We start from the raw sequence: 18,333 nt of genomic DNA, 5'->3' as shown, positions 1-18,333 counted from the left end.
GAAGGCTCGTCCCCTACAGCCTTTGGAGAGAGTGTGAGGCAACCGGCCTCCACAACCGTGAGAAAATTCATCTTTGTTGTTTTAAACCGCCAAGTTTGTGGCGATTTTTCCAGGTGGTGCCCAAGTGAGGCACCGCCCCAGTGACCGTCTCCCGCCTCCCACCGGGGCCCGGCGCGCACTGGCCCATCTGGGCTGTCTGCCCTCTCGGGAGTCTGCGTTCTTGCCCCCGAGCCCGTCCTCACCACCCGCCAGTCCAGAAAGCTTCTGTTCTACTCTCCCTACATCTGCGTTTCCGGACGAAACCCGTCTCTCAAGAAAACTCCCCCAACGCTGACCTTGTCCTGTGCAAACAACGAAAACACCTATCACCACATGCCCCACGCTCACTGGGCACTCAGCCCACGCCGGTTCTCACGGAGGTAGGCTTGTCGTGCCTGGCAGATAATGACAAGCGGCATTTATCAGTCGCCGTGGGAGCGGCACGGTGCCCAGTGGATCCTCGTGTGGAGCCACTGGGTAGGTAAAGCCTTCGTCGACGGCCTAGCTGTGCGGGCACAGACCCCCAGTGTGATCTGAGCGAAGGGCGAACAGCTAGTGTGTGTGTCGTCACCCGTCACCACGGCAGGGACCGCTGTCCTCTTCAGGGCAGAGTGCGCTCGCTGCTCAGTGGCATAAACGTGGCACCGGATGTGAGTCTCCCGCGGCAGCCCGGTTTCGCCGTCTTTAAGGTGCTGGGAGACCGCTGGTGGGAACGTTCTGCAGTCTGGGATAACTGGCAGAGTTCCAGGGGGTTCTGGTGGGTTCTGCGGGGGGGGTGGGGGTGGGGGGGGTGGAGTACCACACAACCAAATCCCTCCGGGCAGTTCCCCGGGCTGCATTGATGGAGGAGGAAAGCAATGGAGTTGGGGATGTGGACATCCACTGGAAGAAAGGGTAAAGCTGGGCAACCTGGGGCATTCCACCTACCGCCCCGCCCCCGCCCCCTCCCAGCCTTTCCCACCTGATTTTAACCCTTGATGTTCCATAGCAAAGACAATGTATTTCCTGGCCAACCGGTGGAACAAATACTTACCTCAATTTAAATTCTCACCAAGAAAAAAAAATAAATTCTCACCAAGAAACAAGCCACAAGGAACCCTTGTCCTGGCCTACGGGAGAGGGCTTGGGGCCTGGGGGGGTGGGGTGGGGGGGGGGGGGAGGAGGGGAGCACGAAAGAGCCACCCGCCTGCAGGGGGCACTGGTGCTACACAAAGGTGGAGGGGGAGGTGCCCCAGCCAACTCTCCCCAGGGACCAAAACCTCAGCCATCAGACACAGCCCAGGGTCAGCCCTTGAGCCAAAGAGACAATAACCAGCCACAAAAGGATGGTAATTCAGTCACTGCTGGCCAGATGGGACCCTGCAACCTTTCCACAGACGACCTTCATTTTTCCCAGTCGACACCTTGCAAACAAGACTAAGGCCGGGCGCGTTATTGCTGGGGAGGGGGAGAGAGGAGGGGGAACGGAGGTCCAGAGAAGCTGAGTGATTTGCCCTGATTGCCCAGTGATTACGGCTTAAAATAGTCCTTTTTCCAGGAAGCACCGCCCATTAGTTCATCCTTGGTTTGTTTCTGGGCATGACGAGGTGCCTCTGACCGCTTGCGTGTGAGCAGCTCTCGTGCGTCGTCGCCGCTCATCTTTCTAGTTCACATGGCCGCACAAGCCCCCCGTGGACCCACCGCAAAGAATCGAGTGGACTTCCGTCTCAAAGACGGGGTCCCCAAGAGTTCGGACTCACGTTTTCGAGGTCCCGGGAGAATCTGCACGCAGCGCAGGGCCCGGCACACCTGGCCAGTGCTGAAGGATGTGTGCCCACTTCTCAATATCTCAATGTTCTCCCCGCTACTTTGGGGTCACGGTGACTATCCCCCAGTTGTCACACTTGAGTCCTCACACCTTCAGGGCTCTCGAGGGCACAGCTGGCTGGCTGTTGCCCACCCTGCATCCCCAGCATCTGACGAGGGGCCTGGGCCCTTGCTGTGCCCAGTTGGGACTCACCTCCAAGGAGAACATTACGTGCCGTTTCTGAAGAAGGCTTCCTGGGGGTCCTGCGTGGGCCCAGGCCCTCGAGTGGGGGGAGGTGGCGGTCTTTCCTCAGCACCCTGGGTGGCCTGTGCAGTCCGCCTCCTCTCAGCTGAACGCGGCTCTGTAAGAAACCCCCTCTGCGCCTGTGGGACAGAGAAGCACACGTGTGGTGAACAGTCTTGAGAACGTGTGCCCGGAAGCCCACGCACAGACACTGATAAAGGCGACGCTCAGACAATGAACCCCAAGTCCCCGTGGGGCGCCTGGGAGAACACAAGGCCTCCACCTCTGAGCAGCCTGTCAGCTCGGAAACTCCTCGTCCTTCCTCCCACCGTCTCCCCCGCTATGACACGGGGCTAGATTGTTGTAGGGACTAAATGAGATAGTGCTTACGAAATTCTTTCCATGCGACTTAGCACAGAGCAAATGCTCAGCGAAGGTTAGCGGCTGTGTAATTAAACACCGAATCACATGGGCTTGACTGCTTAATAGGCAAGCTTCTCAATACGATTCCCTGCAATGACAGAAACGTTCTAGAATCCGCACTGACCAGTAGAGTGGCCACGCACCACGGGCGGCTACTGAGCATTTGAAATGTAGTTAGTGTTTCTGAGGAACTCACGTTTACATTTTATTTCATTTTAATGAATTTAAATCACCACGTGTGGCGAACGGCTACTGCCTTGGACACTGTGGGCTCAGAGGGTCTACTTTGGAAACATGGGCATCGTAGACTTGCCATGCGGAGAAGCCCTTCCAGGGGTCTCATCCCCAGAAACAGTATTCACATCCCAGTGGGAGGACACGACAAGGGTTGAGAAAGAAAATACTAGGGCTTACACTTATTTGTATCTAGACTTTCTTGGATCTACAGCTGTACGCCCTTTTTAATATACATAATACATTAGTGGAGTAAAACAAACATGTAATTCCTAGGTAAACAATCGTGCATTTATTAGGCTACGCAACCAAAAGCAGACCAGCGAGCTGGTCCCGTGCCACCATTTTGCAGGCAAAAGAACCAAGACGCAGAGCAGCTGCCGTGTTGCCCTATGACACGCAAGACCGCGTAGCCAAGTGGGGCCAGACCCTTGACCCGGTGGCCCGCACCATTTCGCCCAGGCCGCCATGAGCGGTCAGTTCTTCGAAAAGACCTTCGCACTGCCTCTCCCTGCCCACTTAAGTAACAAGGACAGCCTCTCTTTTACAAGCCTCAGTTTACAAGAACCCTACTCCCAGACACTCTTCAGTCTGGGGCGAAGGTGAGGCGACCTGCTTGGCCATTTTCCTTTCTCATCTGTCTGAGCCGCTGCCAGCTTCCAGCTGCAATCCCCTAATCATCAGCGCCGCTCACAGAATTTTAAGTAAGATCTGCAGAATGCTGTATTCTCTTAGGAGCTGATTTTTATGGCACCAACAACGAGAAAGTGACTTTTTGTTCATCTTTCTGCAGTCTACGCGTTTGGGAGAGGCTCGGCTACCTCCCTGGCCTTGGACAGGAGCTGTCATCCCCCAGGGGGGCCCTGCCTTGTTCTCTGAAGCAGTCGCCCCCGCTTGTCAAGACCACAGGTTCCTGGAAGAGCTATCTGAGCCAGGGTGGGGAGCTAATCACAAGCCCCAGGACCAGTCAGGGCTCCTGCTGGGCCCAGACAGAGAGTGATTTCAAAGTGTAGAGACAAAGGGAGGGAGGAGGGTGGGGCGATGAGGGAGAATTCTTCTCTGTGTGCTGTGGGTCACCTTTACCCCAAGCCAGTGGGTGACTGCCACAAGCCTGCAGACGTTAAGAAAGGCACAGTTTGAACTACAGAGAGGTTTTGCTTTCGGAAAACGGCCTAGTGAGGGACTGCAGTCAATGAAAATAACTAGGAGACTGAAGAGTCCCAGCCCCTGAACCCAGCTCTCATTAAGGTGGAATCTGGGCCCCCTCTGGCCCTCATGGGACTGCCTTTGGAGCACTATTTGATTTGGTCACGGTCACAGGTCTGCTTCTCCCGCCCCTGGGCTCTCTCAGAAGGTTCTGCGTGAGCCCCTCGGGGAGCGCCATCCTCTGGGCACGGACACACCAGGTGTGGCGGGGGGGCAAGCCTGCACCATCACCCAGGCCTCCTGCAGTTTAGCGGATGCCACGAATGCCCGTCTCGACCACCTCCCCCCACCGCTCCAGATGCTGGGGTGCTGGCTGCTGGTGACTCACATCTACCCCCTTCTCGAGAGGACTGCCCTTGGCTGACGGGAGCCATCTTGCCTAGAGAAACCTGGGAGAGCTTGCACACACCCCAGGAAGGGCCCCTGGCCACTGGCAGCTGCAGGGGGTGATAGCTCGGCCCCTGCGTCCCGTGGTGGCCACTCTCTAGGGCATTCCACACTCCAGAGCTCCCCGTGGGATCAGGCAGGACTGGACACTCAATGCCACACCCCGCTTAGTCCTTCCCTTGCCCTGGTCTGCTTCTCTCACTCCTGAGAGCCCTCCCTCCGCAAATCACCTGTCCAGGAATGCCCATCTCGGCCTCTGCTTCTAGGGAGCCCGACCCCAGACATGTGATTCGCATGTTTCCCGTCTCCTCTAACCCCCATTTGCCTATTTTCCCCCCAGAGACGCTCACTCAGATACGTCTGACAAACATCCTTGGATACGTGAGGATCCTTACAAATACATGGTGTCGGGGCGCCTGGGTGGCGCAGTCGGTTAAGCGTCCGACTTCAGCCAGGTCACGATCTCACGGTCTGTGAGTTCGAGCCCCGCGTCGGGCTCTGGGCTGATGGCTCAGAGCCTGGAGCCTGTTTCCGATTCTGTGTCTCCCTCTCTCTCTGTCCCTCCCCCGTTCATGCTCTGTCTCTCTCTGTCCCAAAAAAAAATAAAATAAACGTTGAAAAAAAAAAAATTTAAAAAAAAAAAAAAAAACAAATACATGGTGTCACTTTTGCGTGTGACTTTGTCCCACAAAGCCATGCTTTTTCTCACTGTGGTTTTACTCAAGGCTACCTTTTTACATCCTATCTAGGTTTCTGTATTTATGTCTAATTTGCTGTTAGCTGACCTGCAGAGTGGTTTACAGGGTTTTTAATAAGCTGCCACTTAAGGTCCAGATTTTAAATTGAATTCCTATATTCAGTGTACCCTCTGCCCTCTTGGTCTCTCCAGAGGTCTGCCTTCAAGAGCCACCATTACTGACACACGAGATCGGCACAACGTTTTTGTTTATAGGCCTCAAGGAAAACTGCTCAGAACAAAAAAGCCTTCTTGCCCCGCATCCGCTCCAGTGGGGACACGGGTGCCTGGTTGGCCAAGGTCAAGAGCTCAGGGGACACCAGTTTTAACTAGAGTTCAGTGAGAAGCTCTCCAAAGGAGGCAGGGTGAGGTTTTTGAGGCCGGCTGAAAGCCACCGGCCACCCTGCCTCCTCCAACCACACCCTCCCCACCCCACACACACTCACTGCCCCTTTGATCAGCCAAGTCTGAGGGGCAGAAGGCGGATCCGAGGAGAGGGTCTTACACGTTTATCCCGGGGGGTGGGGGGAACATGTGCTGTCATATCATCCCTTTCGTTTCATCCCACAGGGAACGAAGCAAAGCGACTGGAAGTGGAGGCAAGCAGACCTCAGTGTCCCGCTAAGCAGAACACTGTGGTCAAAGCTTCCGGGGCCTTGGTGACTGTGACACAGGGTCTCAGCCAGGTGTGGTGGCAGCCACCACACCTCGTTTGTGTCTCCACCTCACCTCAGAGACCGTGCCATCACTCCTGAGAGCCCTACCTCGTTGACCAAGGAAACTCGGTCGGGACTGAAGTGAGCAGGCCCCCGCCTCAGGCAAATAAACGCCCGCTTTACAAGGAAAAATGTCATTCTCGGCGCCCGGTTTTCTCTCTGCCCCGCACCTTCGATGACTCACATGTACCTTGGGGTCTGCAGTGCATGCCTCCCCCAGATGACCCCCAATGCCTTCCTCGCTCACGCCGACCCACTCGGGACTTGACAGCTCATTGTTCCGTTTGGCAGAAGCTTCACAGAACAAGCGTTTCGTGCTTCATACGGCACTGGCCACGGTTACAAATTAATCAATAAAATCCAATTCCATGGTCCAGCACTCGCTTTGGGCACGGCGGAGGCGCGGTCTGTGGGCACTCTGGATCTCTATGCCTCTGGTTAATGTCAGGGCAATTAGGCATCCAAGTACGAACTTGCTACATTTTTCCATTTCCACACTGAAAACAGATCCTGCATTTTCTAATCTCTGTCCTTTAGCTCATGGACTTTCCTTAATGAAAACAACCTCTTCCATTACAGTGTGGTATTTGAAGTAGGGAACAAACAAAGAGACAAATGACATCTAATGGAGGACCCAGAGATGAACTGCAGGTAGGAGTGGGAAGTTAAAATACAGCAAATAGGTGAGGAAAAAAAAGGTGGTGGGGGGGGAATCAATCCGGAGGTCTGAAAGCTTTTTATATAAAGGTCCAGATAGTAAATATTTTAGATTTTGCCGACCACATACCATCTCACCACCTATTCTTTACATATGTAACCTTTTAAAAACGTAAAAACCACATCTAGCTCTCAAGGGCATACAAAAACAGGTCAAAAGTCGAGTTTGACCCACAGTCCACAGTTCTCTATATGGACAAAAGTAAAAATAAATCCTTCCTTACATTGATATGTATATAGAGAGAACACAGGGGAATATATTTCTGTGTTTGTGACACTGGGAGAGTGAGCGTAAGGAAAGACCTCTTAGGCAAGACCAAAAAGTAATGCTCGTAAAGGACAAGGCAGTCCCACCCGACTATTACCAAAATATTCACCTTCTCGATGATAAAAAGAAGACCACTTCCGACAGTACAGGTGGCGAGTTACTCTGGCTGACTACTACCACACCCACCTTTATACTGAAAACAAGTCAAAATGCAGATTGAAGTATAACAATGTTCAAAACTTTATATTTCAAGTTCAAAACCCAAGTGAAAGCTGAAACCTAAAAAGAGAGTTTTCATCTTGAGAGCGTTTGCCAAACAAACCAGGTGAGCTTGATCTTGTGTTTTTGTTTAGTTTTTAATTTTTTTTTTAACATTTATTTATTTTTGGGACAGAGAGAGACAGAGCACGAACGGGGGAGGGGCAGAGAGAGAGGGAGAGACAGAATCCGAAGCAGGCTCCAGGCTCCAGCCCAGAGCCCGATGCGGGGCTCGAACTCATGGACCGTGAGATCGTGACCTGAGCTGAAGTCGGACGCTTAACCGACTGAGCCACCCAGGCGCCCCTTGATCTTGGTTTTTATGGTCTGGGGAAGGGGGCCCGTAGAGGGAGCAGGATTCAAACCCAAACCCAGAACCTACCCTGGGGACCCTAGAGGCACCCAACGTCTGTACTCCTGCAAAAACTGAGACCTCAGAGGGCCGTACCCTTGATACAAGGGTGAATTAGAAATAAACACTCTATCCCCACCACCTTCCCCGGGAGACACTGAAAAACTCCACTCTTATCACTAAGTGACTAAGTGAAGGGGGCAAAGTCTCTTCCGTTAATTTTATAACAATAAGACAGTCTTTTCATGGGTTTGCAATCTGAATTCACAGTACACATGACACAAAAAAGCCTAAAACTAAGAATTTTACTTAAAGTAGTGCCCAGTACATGCCTTCAGGCACCTAGTGGGTGGATGGGTGGGGGGGGGCATTACTGGAGAAACCTACCTCCAACCCAAGTCCCAAAGTTCCAGAAATCTCAGCTCACCATCAAAAATCCAAAAACAAATAAGGAAATAAGTTCCTGCAAGTGAGAATTAATACCTAAAACAGAGTCAGACGTGCCACAACTTTCTATGCTGGCATTATCAGATGTAAAAAATTAAGTGTGTTTTTAGAAAAGGTTGAAAATAAGAGCAAAGATTATAGAATTAAAAAAAAAAAAACTAAAATTCATATGGAACCATAAGAGACTCCAAATAACCAGAGCAATCTTGAGCAAGAACAAAAGAACAGGCAGCATCACACTTACTGGCTTTAAAATATATTACAAAGCTACAGTCATAAAAATATCATGGCACTGGCATAAAAATGGATACATCAACTAACGGAACATAACAGAATGCGATAAAGAGCCCAGAAATAAACCCACACGTCTATTGTAAGCTGATTTTCAACAAAAGCGGCAAGAACATACAATGGGAAAATGAGTCTCTTCACAAAATAGGGCCAGGATAACTGGACGTCCACATGCAAAACAGTGAAATTGGACCCTTACTTTATATCATACACAAAAATCCAATCAAAATGGTTTAAAGACTTAAACTGCAAATGTAACACTCTTAAAAGAAAAACAAAGGGGGAAATCTTGATATTGGCCTTGGCAATGATTTCTTGGATATGATATCAAAGGCAACAAAAACAAAAATCACCAGCTGGGACCACATCAAACTAAAAAGCTTCTGCACAGCAAAGAAAACCATCAACAAAATGAAAAGGCAACCTACAGAATGGGAGAAAATATTTGCAAACCATATATTTGAGAAGAGGTTAATACCCAAAATATATAAGGAACTTCTGCAACTCAATGGCAAAAAAAAAAAAAAAAAAAAAAAAAAAAAATGCCCGACTTAAAAAAAACAGGTAAACAGCCTGTTATGTATGTCAACCACACCCTGGGTGACTCAGTCAGTTAAGCTCAGGTCATGATCCCACAGCTCATGAGTTCAAGCCCTGTGTCGTGCTGTATGCTGACAGCTCAGAACCTGGAACCTGCTTTTGGATGCTGTGTCTCCCTCTCTTTCTGCCCCTCCCCCACTTGCACTCTGTGTGTTTCTCTCTCTCAAAAATAAATAAACATTAAAAAAACTTTTTTTAAATGGGTAAAATATGAGTAGACCTTTCTCCATAGAAAATCTAGAAATGTGAGAAGACATACGAAAAGGTGCTCAATATCACTGATCATCAGGGAAATGCAGGTCAAAACCACAATGAAAGATCACCTCACACCTGCTAAGATGTCTATTATCAAAAAAAATAATAAAAATAAAAGATAGTAAGTATTGACAAGGATGTGGAGAAAAAGGAATCCTTGTACTATGTTGGCGGGAATTAGTACATCCACCATGGAGAGCAGTACAGAGGTTCCTCAAAAAATTAAAACTAGAACTACCCCATGACCCAGCAATCACACTCTTGGGTATATACCCAAACAAACTGAAATGAGGACCTCAGAGAGGTAACTGCACACGCCTGTTCACTGCAGTACTGTTTATAACAGCCAAGATATGGAACCACGCCAAATGTCCATCAATGGATGAATGGATAAAGGTGTGGGATACACAATGGAATACTCCTCAGCCTTAAGGAAACAAGGAAGTCTTGCCATTTGCTGCAACACGGATGAACTTGAAAGATGCTACGCAAAGTAACGTAAGCCAGATACAGAAGAATAAACAGTGCACGACCCCAAGTATCTCAGAAATCTAACACAGCCAAACTGATCAAAACAGAAAGGAGAGTGCTGGCTGCCAGGGATTGGAGGGAGGGGGAATCAAGGAGGTGCTGATCAAAGGGTAACACAGTTTCACTGTGTGAAAGATGAATGAATCCTAGGGAACTACCGTATGCCACAGGGCACATAGTCAACAGTGCTGGATTATGTACTTAAAAATTTAAGAAGGTAGATCGTATGTCAATGTTCTTACCCCCCCCCAAAAAGGAAAGAAACTTCTAGAAATTACAGATAAGTTAAAGACATCATATGTGGGCATGGTTTCAGGGTGTACACTTAACCTTCAAACTCATCAACATGTATACATTAAATATGTCAAGCTTTTACATATGCCAATCATAGCTCAGTAAAGAAAAAACTAGAGAGCAAGAGACTATAAAAAACGATCAAGCAGGTCTGAAAAATAATTAAGTGGAACTTCTTGGAAATAAAGCATAATATACACTAACAATTAAATTCAACACTCGACAGATCAGTAAAAGTTGGGGGGCAGGGGGACAATTAACAGGCTGTTGCAATAGTCCAGGGGCTTTTTCTTCTGACCAAGATGGTTTAACAGCAGCGAGATTTATCCTCCCAAAAAAACAAAACAAAACAAAACAAACAGGCAAATGAATAAAACAATGGTTTTCGAGACATGAGTCAAGTAATGAAGGCAGCATCCCCTGAGAGCAGAGAAACAAATGAGGCGAACTTTGTAAGTGCTCAGCTTACACCATCTGCTGAAAAGACCGTACTTTCCTCCCTGAACTTGCCTTTGAACCTTTGCTGAAAATCAATTGACCAAATACATGGGGCCTATTTCTATACTCTCTAACCCGTTCCATTGATCTATGTGTCCACTATGATGCGAATACCATTCTGCCTTGGATATCTTAGCTTCACGGTGAGTCTTCAAATCAGGCGGTGCAGTCGCGACAGTGTTGTGCTGCCTCAAAACAGACAGACGAACACACAGTACTGAAACAATTACACGTCCACGTGCAAAGATAAGAGATTTCCCCTGTCACATGACACAGAAGAATTAGGTGAAAACGGGCGGCAGGCTTGAGTGTTAAACCTAAAAGCAGAAAACATTAGAAGAAAACGTAGGAGAAAAACATGGATCAGGCAGAGATTTTTGTAGCGATGACACCAAAAGCATAATCCAGAAAGAATGGTAGGTGGACTTCATCAAAATTAAAAATATATGCTCTTCGAGAGACACTGTTCAGAGAGTTAAAAAAAAAGGGGGGGGGGTGCGCTTGGGTGGCTCAGTCGATTTTAAGTGTCTGACCTCAGCTCAGGTCATGATCTCACAGTTTGTGAGTTCGAGCCCCACATCGGGCTCTGTGCTAATAGCACGGAGCCTGGAGCCTGCTTCCCGATTCTGTGTCTCCTCCTCTCTCTACCCCTCCCATGCTCGTGCTCTGTCTCTCAATAATAAATAAATGTCCAAAAAAAATTAAAAAAAAAAAAAAAAAAAAAACAAGGCACAGACTGGAAGAAAATATTTACAAGTCACATATCTGATGCAGGACTTACAACCAGAATATGTAAAGAATTCTCAAAACTCAACAATAAGAAAACAACCCATTTTTATGATGGCCAAAGGACCCGGACAGATACTTCACCGAAGAAGAAACATGGAAGACAAGCCCGTGAAAAGATGCTCGATGTCTTAGTCAGGAGGGAAGTGCAAATTCCAGCTTGTGAGACGTCGCCACGCATCTAGTAAAACGACTAAAGTGAAAAACAGGGCCACACGAAGGGTCGGCAAGGCCGTGGAAAGACGGGAAGTTTCACGTGGCTAGTGAGGGCGTGAAATAACGCGGCCGCTTCGGAAAATGTTTTGGCAGCTTACCATGAGTCACACATCTCCCATATGAGCTAGACAGTCCACTCTTCGATATCACTCAAGGGCATGTAAAGTGTACATTCATACAGGTAAGAGTCTGTTCCTTTGACTTTTTTCTTCTTTGTTTGTTCATTTCAGGTGGGGGGGGTGATGGTGAAACAGGTGCAGGGGATAAAGAGCACTCTTACCCTGATGAGCACTGAGTAACGTATAAAGTGGGGAACCAGTAGATTGTATACCTGAAACTAATATAACACGGTGTTAATTATACTTGAACAACAACAAAAATAACCAGTTCAAAATTTTAAAAAACGAAATATATATCCACAAAGACCTGCGTATGGGTATTTATAGTTTTTATGTGTCACAGCCTCAAACTGAAACAAACCATGAATGACTACCGACAAGGAAATGTATCAATTGTGACATATCCACTGGATGGCTTAGTACTTAGCGATAAGAAGGAACGAATTGATACACATGACGTGGATGAACCTCAAAATCATCGTGCTGAGTGAAAAAAAAGTCAGCCCCCCCACCCCACCCCCACACACAAAAAAGAGCACATATTGTGTGATTCCGTTCCTATAAAATTTTAGAAGAAGGGAACTACTCCATGGTTCCAGAAAGCACATCAAGGGCTGTCTGGGGAGGGGAGGGTGGCCGGAGGGAAGACGCATGGAAATTTGAGGGATTTTTGATACATTCATTATTCTGATTGTGTTGTTGGGTTTCACAGGTGTATACACACACCAAAACTTATCAAATTTTACACTTTAAATATGCATAACATTGAAATTCAATATACCTTAATAGAGCTTAAAAAAATAACTTCGGGGGTTGAGAAAATTCATAAAATTTTAAAGACAGCATCTAGATTTTCACACAGAAAGACAAGGTTGTTGAAAACAGAGGTTAAGACACATAAAAGAGAAGATCTAAGATACGTTATTTCAGGGTTCCAGAAAGAGAAGACAGAGAACAGGGTAGAGACAATGTTTGAAGAATGAAGGCAGAGAATTTTCTAGGTAGACATCAATCCACAAATCACAAAAGCCCAAGGGACTCCTAATGGAATAAATAATAGTAACATATACCTTTATACATCAAAGTAAAACAATGGAACACCAAAAATTAAAAGAAGATCTTAAAAGTAGCCGGAGATAAGAGACCAGAGAGGAGTACACGAATAGCTGACTTCTCCGCCACAAAATGGAAGCCAAAAGACAGTGCGGTGAGAGCTCTGATGTACGAAGAGCAAATGACCGTCAACCTAAGGTTGTACACCCAGAAAAAACAGTTTTCAACAAGGATGAAATACATGTACTTTCAGATTAATGAGAACTGAGATTCTTCTGCTCTAAAGGAAGTTTTCAGAAATATGTTTCAGACAGAAGAACGGTCCCAGAAGATCTGACATGTGAGAAAGAATGAAGGGGCAAGACATTTGCAATTATGTGGGTAAAACATATATAAATGGGCTTTTAAAAGACAGAAAATAGATGTGGGAAAATATCTGCAGTGTGTGTAATGGCAAAACACACGTACAAATCTAGGATATATACAGAATCCTACAAAGTCTGGATGCGCAAAGCATAAAAGCAAGCTAATAACAAACATCAGTAGGAATATGGGAGCAGAGCCAACCTTCACTTACACCTGGAGGAAATGTAAATTAACACACCCACTCTGGAGAGTGATTCAGTGATAACGTGTGAAGTTGAAAATGTGATTACCTTATAACCCAACAATTCCACTTTGGGGTGTATTCTTGGAAAACTTCTTGCATTGTGCTTAAGGAGGCATGCATACACATTCATTCGCTGCAAAGTTAGCAAAAAAAAAAAAAAAAAAAAATATATATATATATATATATATATGGAAACCATTTAAATGCCCACAAATAGAGGAACGGACAATAAAATGCGTCATACTTATGCAAGGGAGCACACTACAGCACTTACAATGAATGAATTTGGTCCAACATGGCTGGATCTTCAAAAAGACAACACTGAGTTATAAAGCAAACTGAAGAATGATAAATTCGGTATGATGTTTATACACACCCCCAAGGGGCGCCTGGGTGGCTCAGTCAGTTAAGCATCTGACTTCAGCTCAGGTCATGGTCTTGTAGTTCATGAGTTCGAGCCCCGGGTCGGGCTCTGGGCTGACGGCTCAGTCTGGAGCCTGCTTCCGATTCTGTGTCTCCCTCTCTCTCTGCCCCTCCCCCGCTCATGCTCTGTCTCTGTGTCAGAAATAAATAAACATTAAAAAAAATTTTTTAAATAAACATTAAAAAAATATAAAGACACAAAACAATCTCATGTATTATTAGTGTATACACCGATTTGTAAAATATGAAGACACAGATCGAAACAATCAGTGCCAAATATGTAAACCTACATAATTATCTTGTTTCATTTCATTTCACACAATATATAGTATACAAACTAATATTTTATTTTTTAGAGGCTCAGAAACAAATATGACAAAATATTAATATTTGTTAATTCTGGGCCATTACCTAGCAGTCTGTTATATATTTTTCTGAACTTTTCTGCATTTTCAAATGTTTTCAAAAAAAAAAAAAAAAAAGGAGTAAAAGAGAATAGATACTCTGCGACACGAATTCCACCATTTGCTGTGACCTAGGGCCAATGGGGAATCCCTGCTACAGTGTTTCGTTTTCTGGTGAAACGTAAGACAACTGAAGTAAAATGGGAGTGTGAATGAGAAAACAGACCCCTTTCCTGAGAACCCGCAAGCGGACGAACGACAGAGACATTCGCGTACACCCACGTACGTGAGCGGGTAGACACGTACGTCCACGGATGCATACGTGCATATATACGGTCATACACATGTGGCTGGACAGACAGATGGACAGGTGGACGGTGTGGAATAATGACCCCTCCCTAAAAGATGCCCATATGCTAATCCCCAGAGCTGTGAATAGGTTACCTTCCGTGGTAAAAGGGACTTTGTGAATGTGATTAAGGGCACAGACCCCATGATGACGAGGACGTCCTGGATTAGCCAGGTAAACCCAGCCTAACCACGTGAGTCCTTAAAAATGAAAGACAGGCAGAAGGTCAGAGAAATGAAGCTGGACAGGAAGGAGCAGGTGCCTGAAGAGTGAAAAGGGACCCAGCCCGCCCTTGCCGGTTCAGGACACACACGAGGGGCCACCAGCCACGGAGCAAAATTCTGCCAACAACGCAAATGAGTAGGAAGCCCATTCTCCACGGGAGCCTCCAGAAGGAACGCGGCCCTGCTGGCACCTTGATCTTGTCAGGTGACCCCTTAATGAGCTCTGACCTACAGAACTTTGAAATAATACACTGGGGTTGTTTAAAGACGCATCTACGTTAAACTGGTGGTTTGCTATAGCAGCAACAGAGATAGACGGTAGCCAGGTAGGTGGGTAGGCAGACAGCCCAAGCAACCCTTCATCAAATTAGCTTTTCGTTTGGTTATCTGCAAAGTAAGTGTATGCAAATCCTATGTTACTATTAACTTCTGTTACAAATTCGCCCTAAGTTACTATGAGAGACGGACAGGTTTCAACACATTGAAGACAAAACACGAGCTCTGTGCGTGGCTTCCAGAACAGTGAGCTGAAGCACCTCTAGGCACCACCTTTCAGCATTTTCCCCACACCAGCACCGAGAGCGAGCGCCGATCCGGGTCTCTGAAGCTGGACCAAATAGGAGAGAGAAGCAGCACATTTCTCCAAAAAGCTCTATCATCTAACGATGCCACCCACCACCAGAAAATGGATTGAGTTTGACATCTCATGCGAGTCAAACGAATTGGTCATCTCCTTGATCAGATCTTTGCAGGCCAAGGGCCATTGAATCAGTGGCTTCATAAGAAACTTGCCTTTAGAAGGAACTTTCTTAGAAGGCCAGCATCATATTCCCCTCCGAACACCTCCCCAGACATGCGTGTCCTTCACTAAGAGGACCATTCGTCATGAATGATCTGATGCAAAGCACTGGGTCAGAAAAGTCAACTGGTTGCAACTCTAATTCCATTAGCTGGGTGAGCCGGGGAAAGCTGGGCCTGGCAGACACAGCCTGGGGTGATCCTGTAGGTCACGCCTTTGTGTAATCCTCTCCTCTTGAGGATTTGCTGATGCAATTAAAGTTTCTAATCAAAAGGCAGATTATCCTGGGTGGGCCTGACCTAATCAGGCAAGCCCTTCAGAAGCTCTAGAAGTCAGAGACAAGGCAGCAGAGGCACATTCTGTCTCCACTGCTGGCCTTTAAGAAACAAGCTACCACAAGGGGCACCTGGGTGGCTGAGCCAGCTAAGCATCTCTTAGTTTCAGCTCAGGTCATGATCTCACGGTTTGTGAGTTCGAGCCCCGAATCAGGCTCTGTGCTGACAGTGCAGAGCCTGCTTGGGATTCTCTCTCTCCCTCTCTCTCTGCCCCTCCCCCACTCACACGGTGTCTCTCTCAGACAAATAAACAAACTTTAAAAAAAAAAAAAGCAGCAGGAAGCTACCATGAATTCTATGCCTCAAAAAAACGAATTCTGCCAACAGGCTGTGAAGGCAATGAAACCAGATGACGGAAGGGGGAACCACCGAAGTACAGAGGTCGAGGAGGTCCCACTGTGATAGTGAGGTCTTCCCTGGGCGGGGGGGGGGGGGGGGGGGGGGGGAGCCAGCTATGTGAACAGCCACAGGTGAGCTCTGCAGGAGGAGGTGGGGAGGGGGGGGTCTGCAAGTGCCAAGCCCCGAAGCTGACATGAACTCAGGACAGTTGTAAGCCAAAAAAGGTACAAACAACAAATGAATCACGGTTGCCCAATAAATGCTCAATGGACATAAAAATGTCAGTGGCCCCATTCTCACTTCACCCAGTCAGGGGCTCCAGGACAGAGCTGCCCAGTCTGAATTCAGACCCGTCCTGGTTCTACACTGGGGTCAATGCCCCCTCGCCTTGCCACCCACGGGCTCTTGCCGAGAAGCTCGCTGGCTGGGGAGGTGGTCATCTGCCCCTCCCCCCCCCCCCCCACCAGGCCGCACGTTAAGACCAAGGTTTGCAAACTCGAACGTCACACGACAGGGAGAGGTGGGGCCTGAGCAAGCTGGGGAGCACGGGCGCTGCCCACGAGGCAGTCACTCTCAGCTCCCGCCAGCTGCTGCCATGCAAGAAGGAGGGCCTGGCATCCCCAGGGCTTCAGATGTTTCAAGGCAAGCTGGAAATCCAGATTTTTCTGTGAACTCTCCTGGTATTCATTTGGCTACTAAGAGCCAAGACTTTTAGATACGGTCAGGCCTAACAAGATTCCCACACGGGCCATGTGCAGCCCAGGAGGTGCTGGGACACCTCTCCGGGCCTCCTGGGGCGTTGGCCTGGCACCAGCAGCCGCGCTGGGAAGGGTTCCTGTGCGGCCTCCACCTGTGGCACCTGGCACCTGGCAGGTACAGGGTGCTGAGCTGTTGCATTGGGTGGGGTCCCGGGAGGTGGGAGTGGCTAACAGGCACGCAAGCTCGGCCCTCTCCCCACGACTCCCGGGCCGTGACTGACACCCAGAAACAGCCTTGGCGGCTGTCACTCCGTGTAACCTAGCGCTCCTTCCAGGTCAGTCCAATGTGGGAGATACCGCTGGAGGGACGAGGCCACATGCCAGTGTCCCTGTGCTCCCAGAATCCACGGGCAGCTACTCTTCGGTCTGGCTAGTGTTCATTTGGTCTGAAAAGGGCACCCAAATATTCCCCAAGGGAGCCATCCCTCCCCCACTCTGCACGGTTCAGGGGTGCGGGGTAGGGCCGGATGTCCCCGTGACACAGAGCAATCCTTCTTTCATTTGGCGACGAACAGGTGGACTGAAACGTGGCTTGGGGCAACACTAGCGTGCCTCCTCCAAGAGTGCTCCCTGGGCCGGCACCCTTAGCATCACCTGGGAGCCCGTGGGAAACGCCAGCTCAGGCCCCAGACCTGAGGACTATGACTCAGCATCACAAGAAAACCCAGAAAACTCCAAGTGACTGTCAGGGCCACCCCAGGGTGTGGAGTGTAGAGCAACCGGGCTCTGGGGGAAGACTTGCTGATTCATATCTGGGTCCGTGAGGCCACATCTGGCCACCTGATCTGTCTGCGTCTCGGGCTCCTCGGGAGGAAAATGGGGCGGGGTCATTACACGGCACCCGGGGCACAGCAAGCCCTCAGCCGTGTCAGCCCTGGACACGCGGGCCTGGCAGACAGCTGAGCCGGGGCCCCATCTCCAGGCACGTCCAGAGGACGTGTCTTCTCCAGCCGCCGAGGTTCTGAGCAGCTGCAGGGAAGAATTCGGACCCTGCCCGGCCTCTTGAAGAGTATCTCGGGTTTGGGTCAAATACTGACAATGGGGGCAGAAGGTGGGAGCCTTCCAGGGAGGGGAGAATAGGGGGCCAAGACGCGGTGGGGGATTTGGGAAAGCAGCCGGGACCTGGGTTCGGAGTGTGAATTTGAGAATGGGAGAGGGGGAGGAGGCTCAAAGTCACCGTGAGCGGGACAGGAAGCCATGGGAAAAATCAGACAACAGCTTCTCGGGTGGCACGGAGGGGCTGGGGCCTGGCTAAAGAGGGGCCTTTCCCCCTTGTCCACAGTGGTTAGAGGGTTTGGAGCAAAGGGGCGAGACCATCAAAGAACGGTGTGATGAAAGAGTGTATTAGTAAAAACCTGTGCGTCCCATTTGCTGTCAGGAGATGCTATGTGTGCACAGACACCACAGGGAAAAGTCTGGAAGGGAGCGCCCCACGCACTAGTGGCATTACCCCGAGCACGAGGACTAGGATGCTTTCTCATCTCCTCTTTGCTCGTCTGTATTTCCCAATTTTTCTGCAAAGGACACGCACCGCTTGCATAAATAAAAAAAGCAATAAAAGCTGTAAATAATTAATGCACTCTCTCCTCAGGACTTAAGCCAGTGGATGTGTTTTCAACTCAGTTATTTCAAATATT

The 18,333-nt window shown here is 48.6% G+C and overlaps 1 protein-coding gene across 6 annotated transcripts in view; it reads right to left on the bottom strand.

Moving 5' to 3' along the window:
* Positions 1–18,333, bottom strand: part of ZNF831 (zinc finger protein 831) — a 107,399-nt gene that overhangs the window by 42,472 nt on the left and 46,594 nt on the right. For all 6 annotated transcript variants that reach the window (XM_058686111.1, XM_058686114.1, XM_058686115.1 and 3 more), the window contains one exon: positions 2,057–2,208. In XM_058686111.1, coding sequence (XP_058542094.1) covers positions 2,057–2,208 — 152 coding nt within the window. The remainder of the gene's footprint in view (positions 1–2,056; positions 2,209–18,333) is intronic.

Source organism: Neofelis nebulosa, chromosome 9 (assembly GCF_028018385.1).
Source record: "Neofelis nebulosa isolate mNeoNeb1 chromosome 9, mNeoNeb1.pri, whole genome shotgun sequence".
Lineage (NCBI taxonomy): Eukaryota > Metazoa > Chordata > Mammalia > Carnivora > Felidae > Neofelis > Neofelis nebulosa.
Note: the sequence above shows the minus strand (reverse complement) of the source record. Positions and strands in the feature narration are given on the sequence as shown.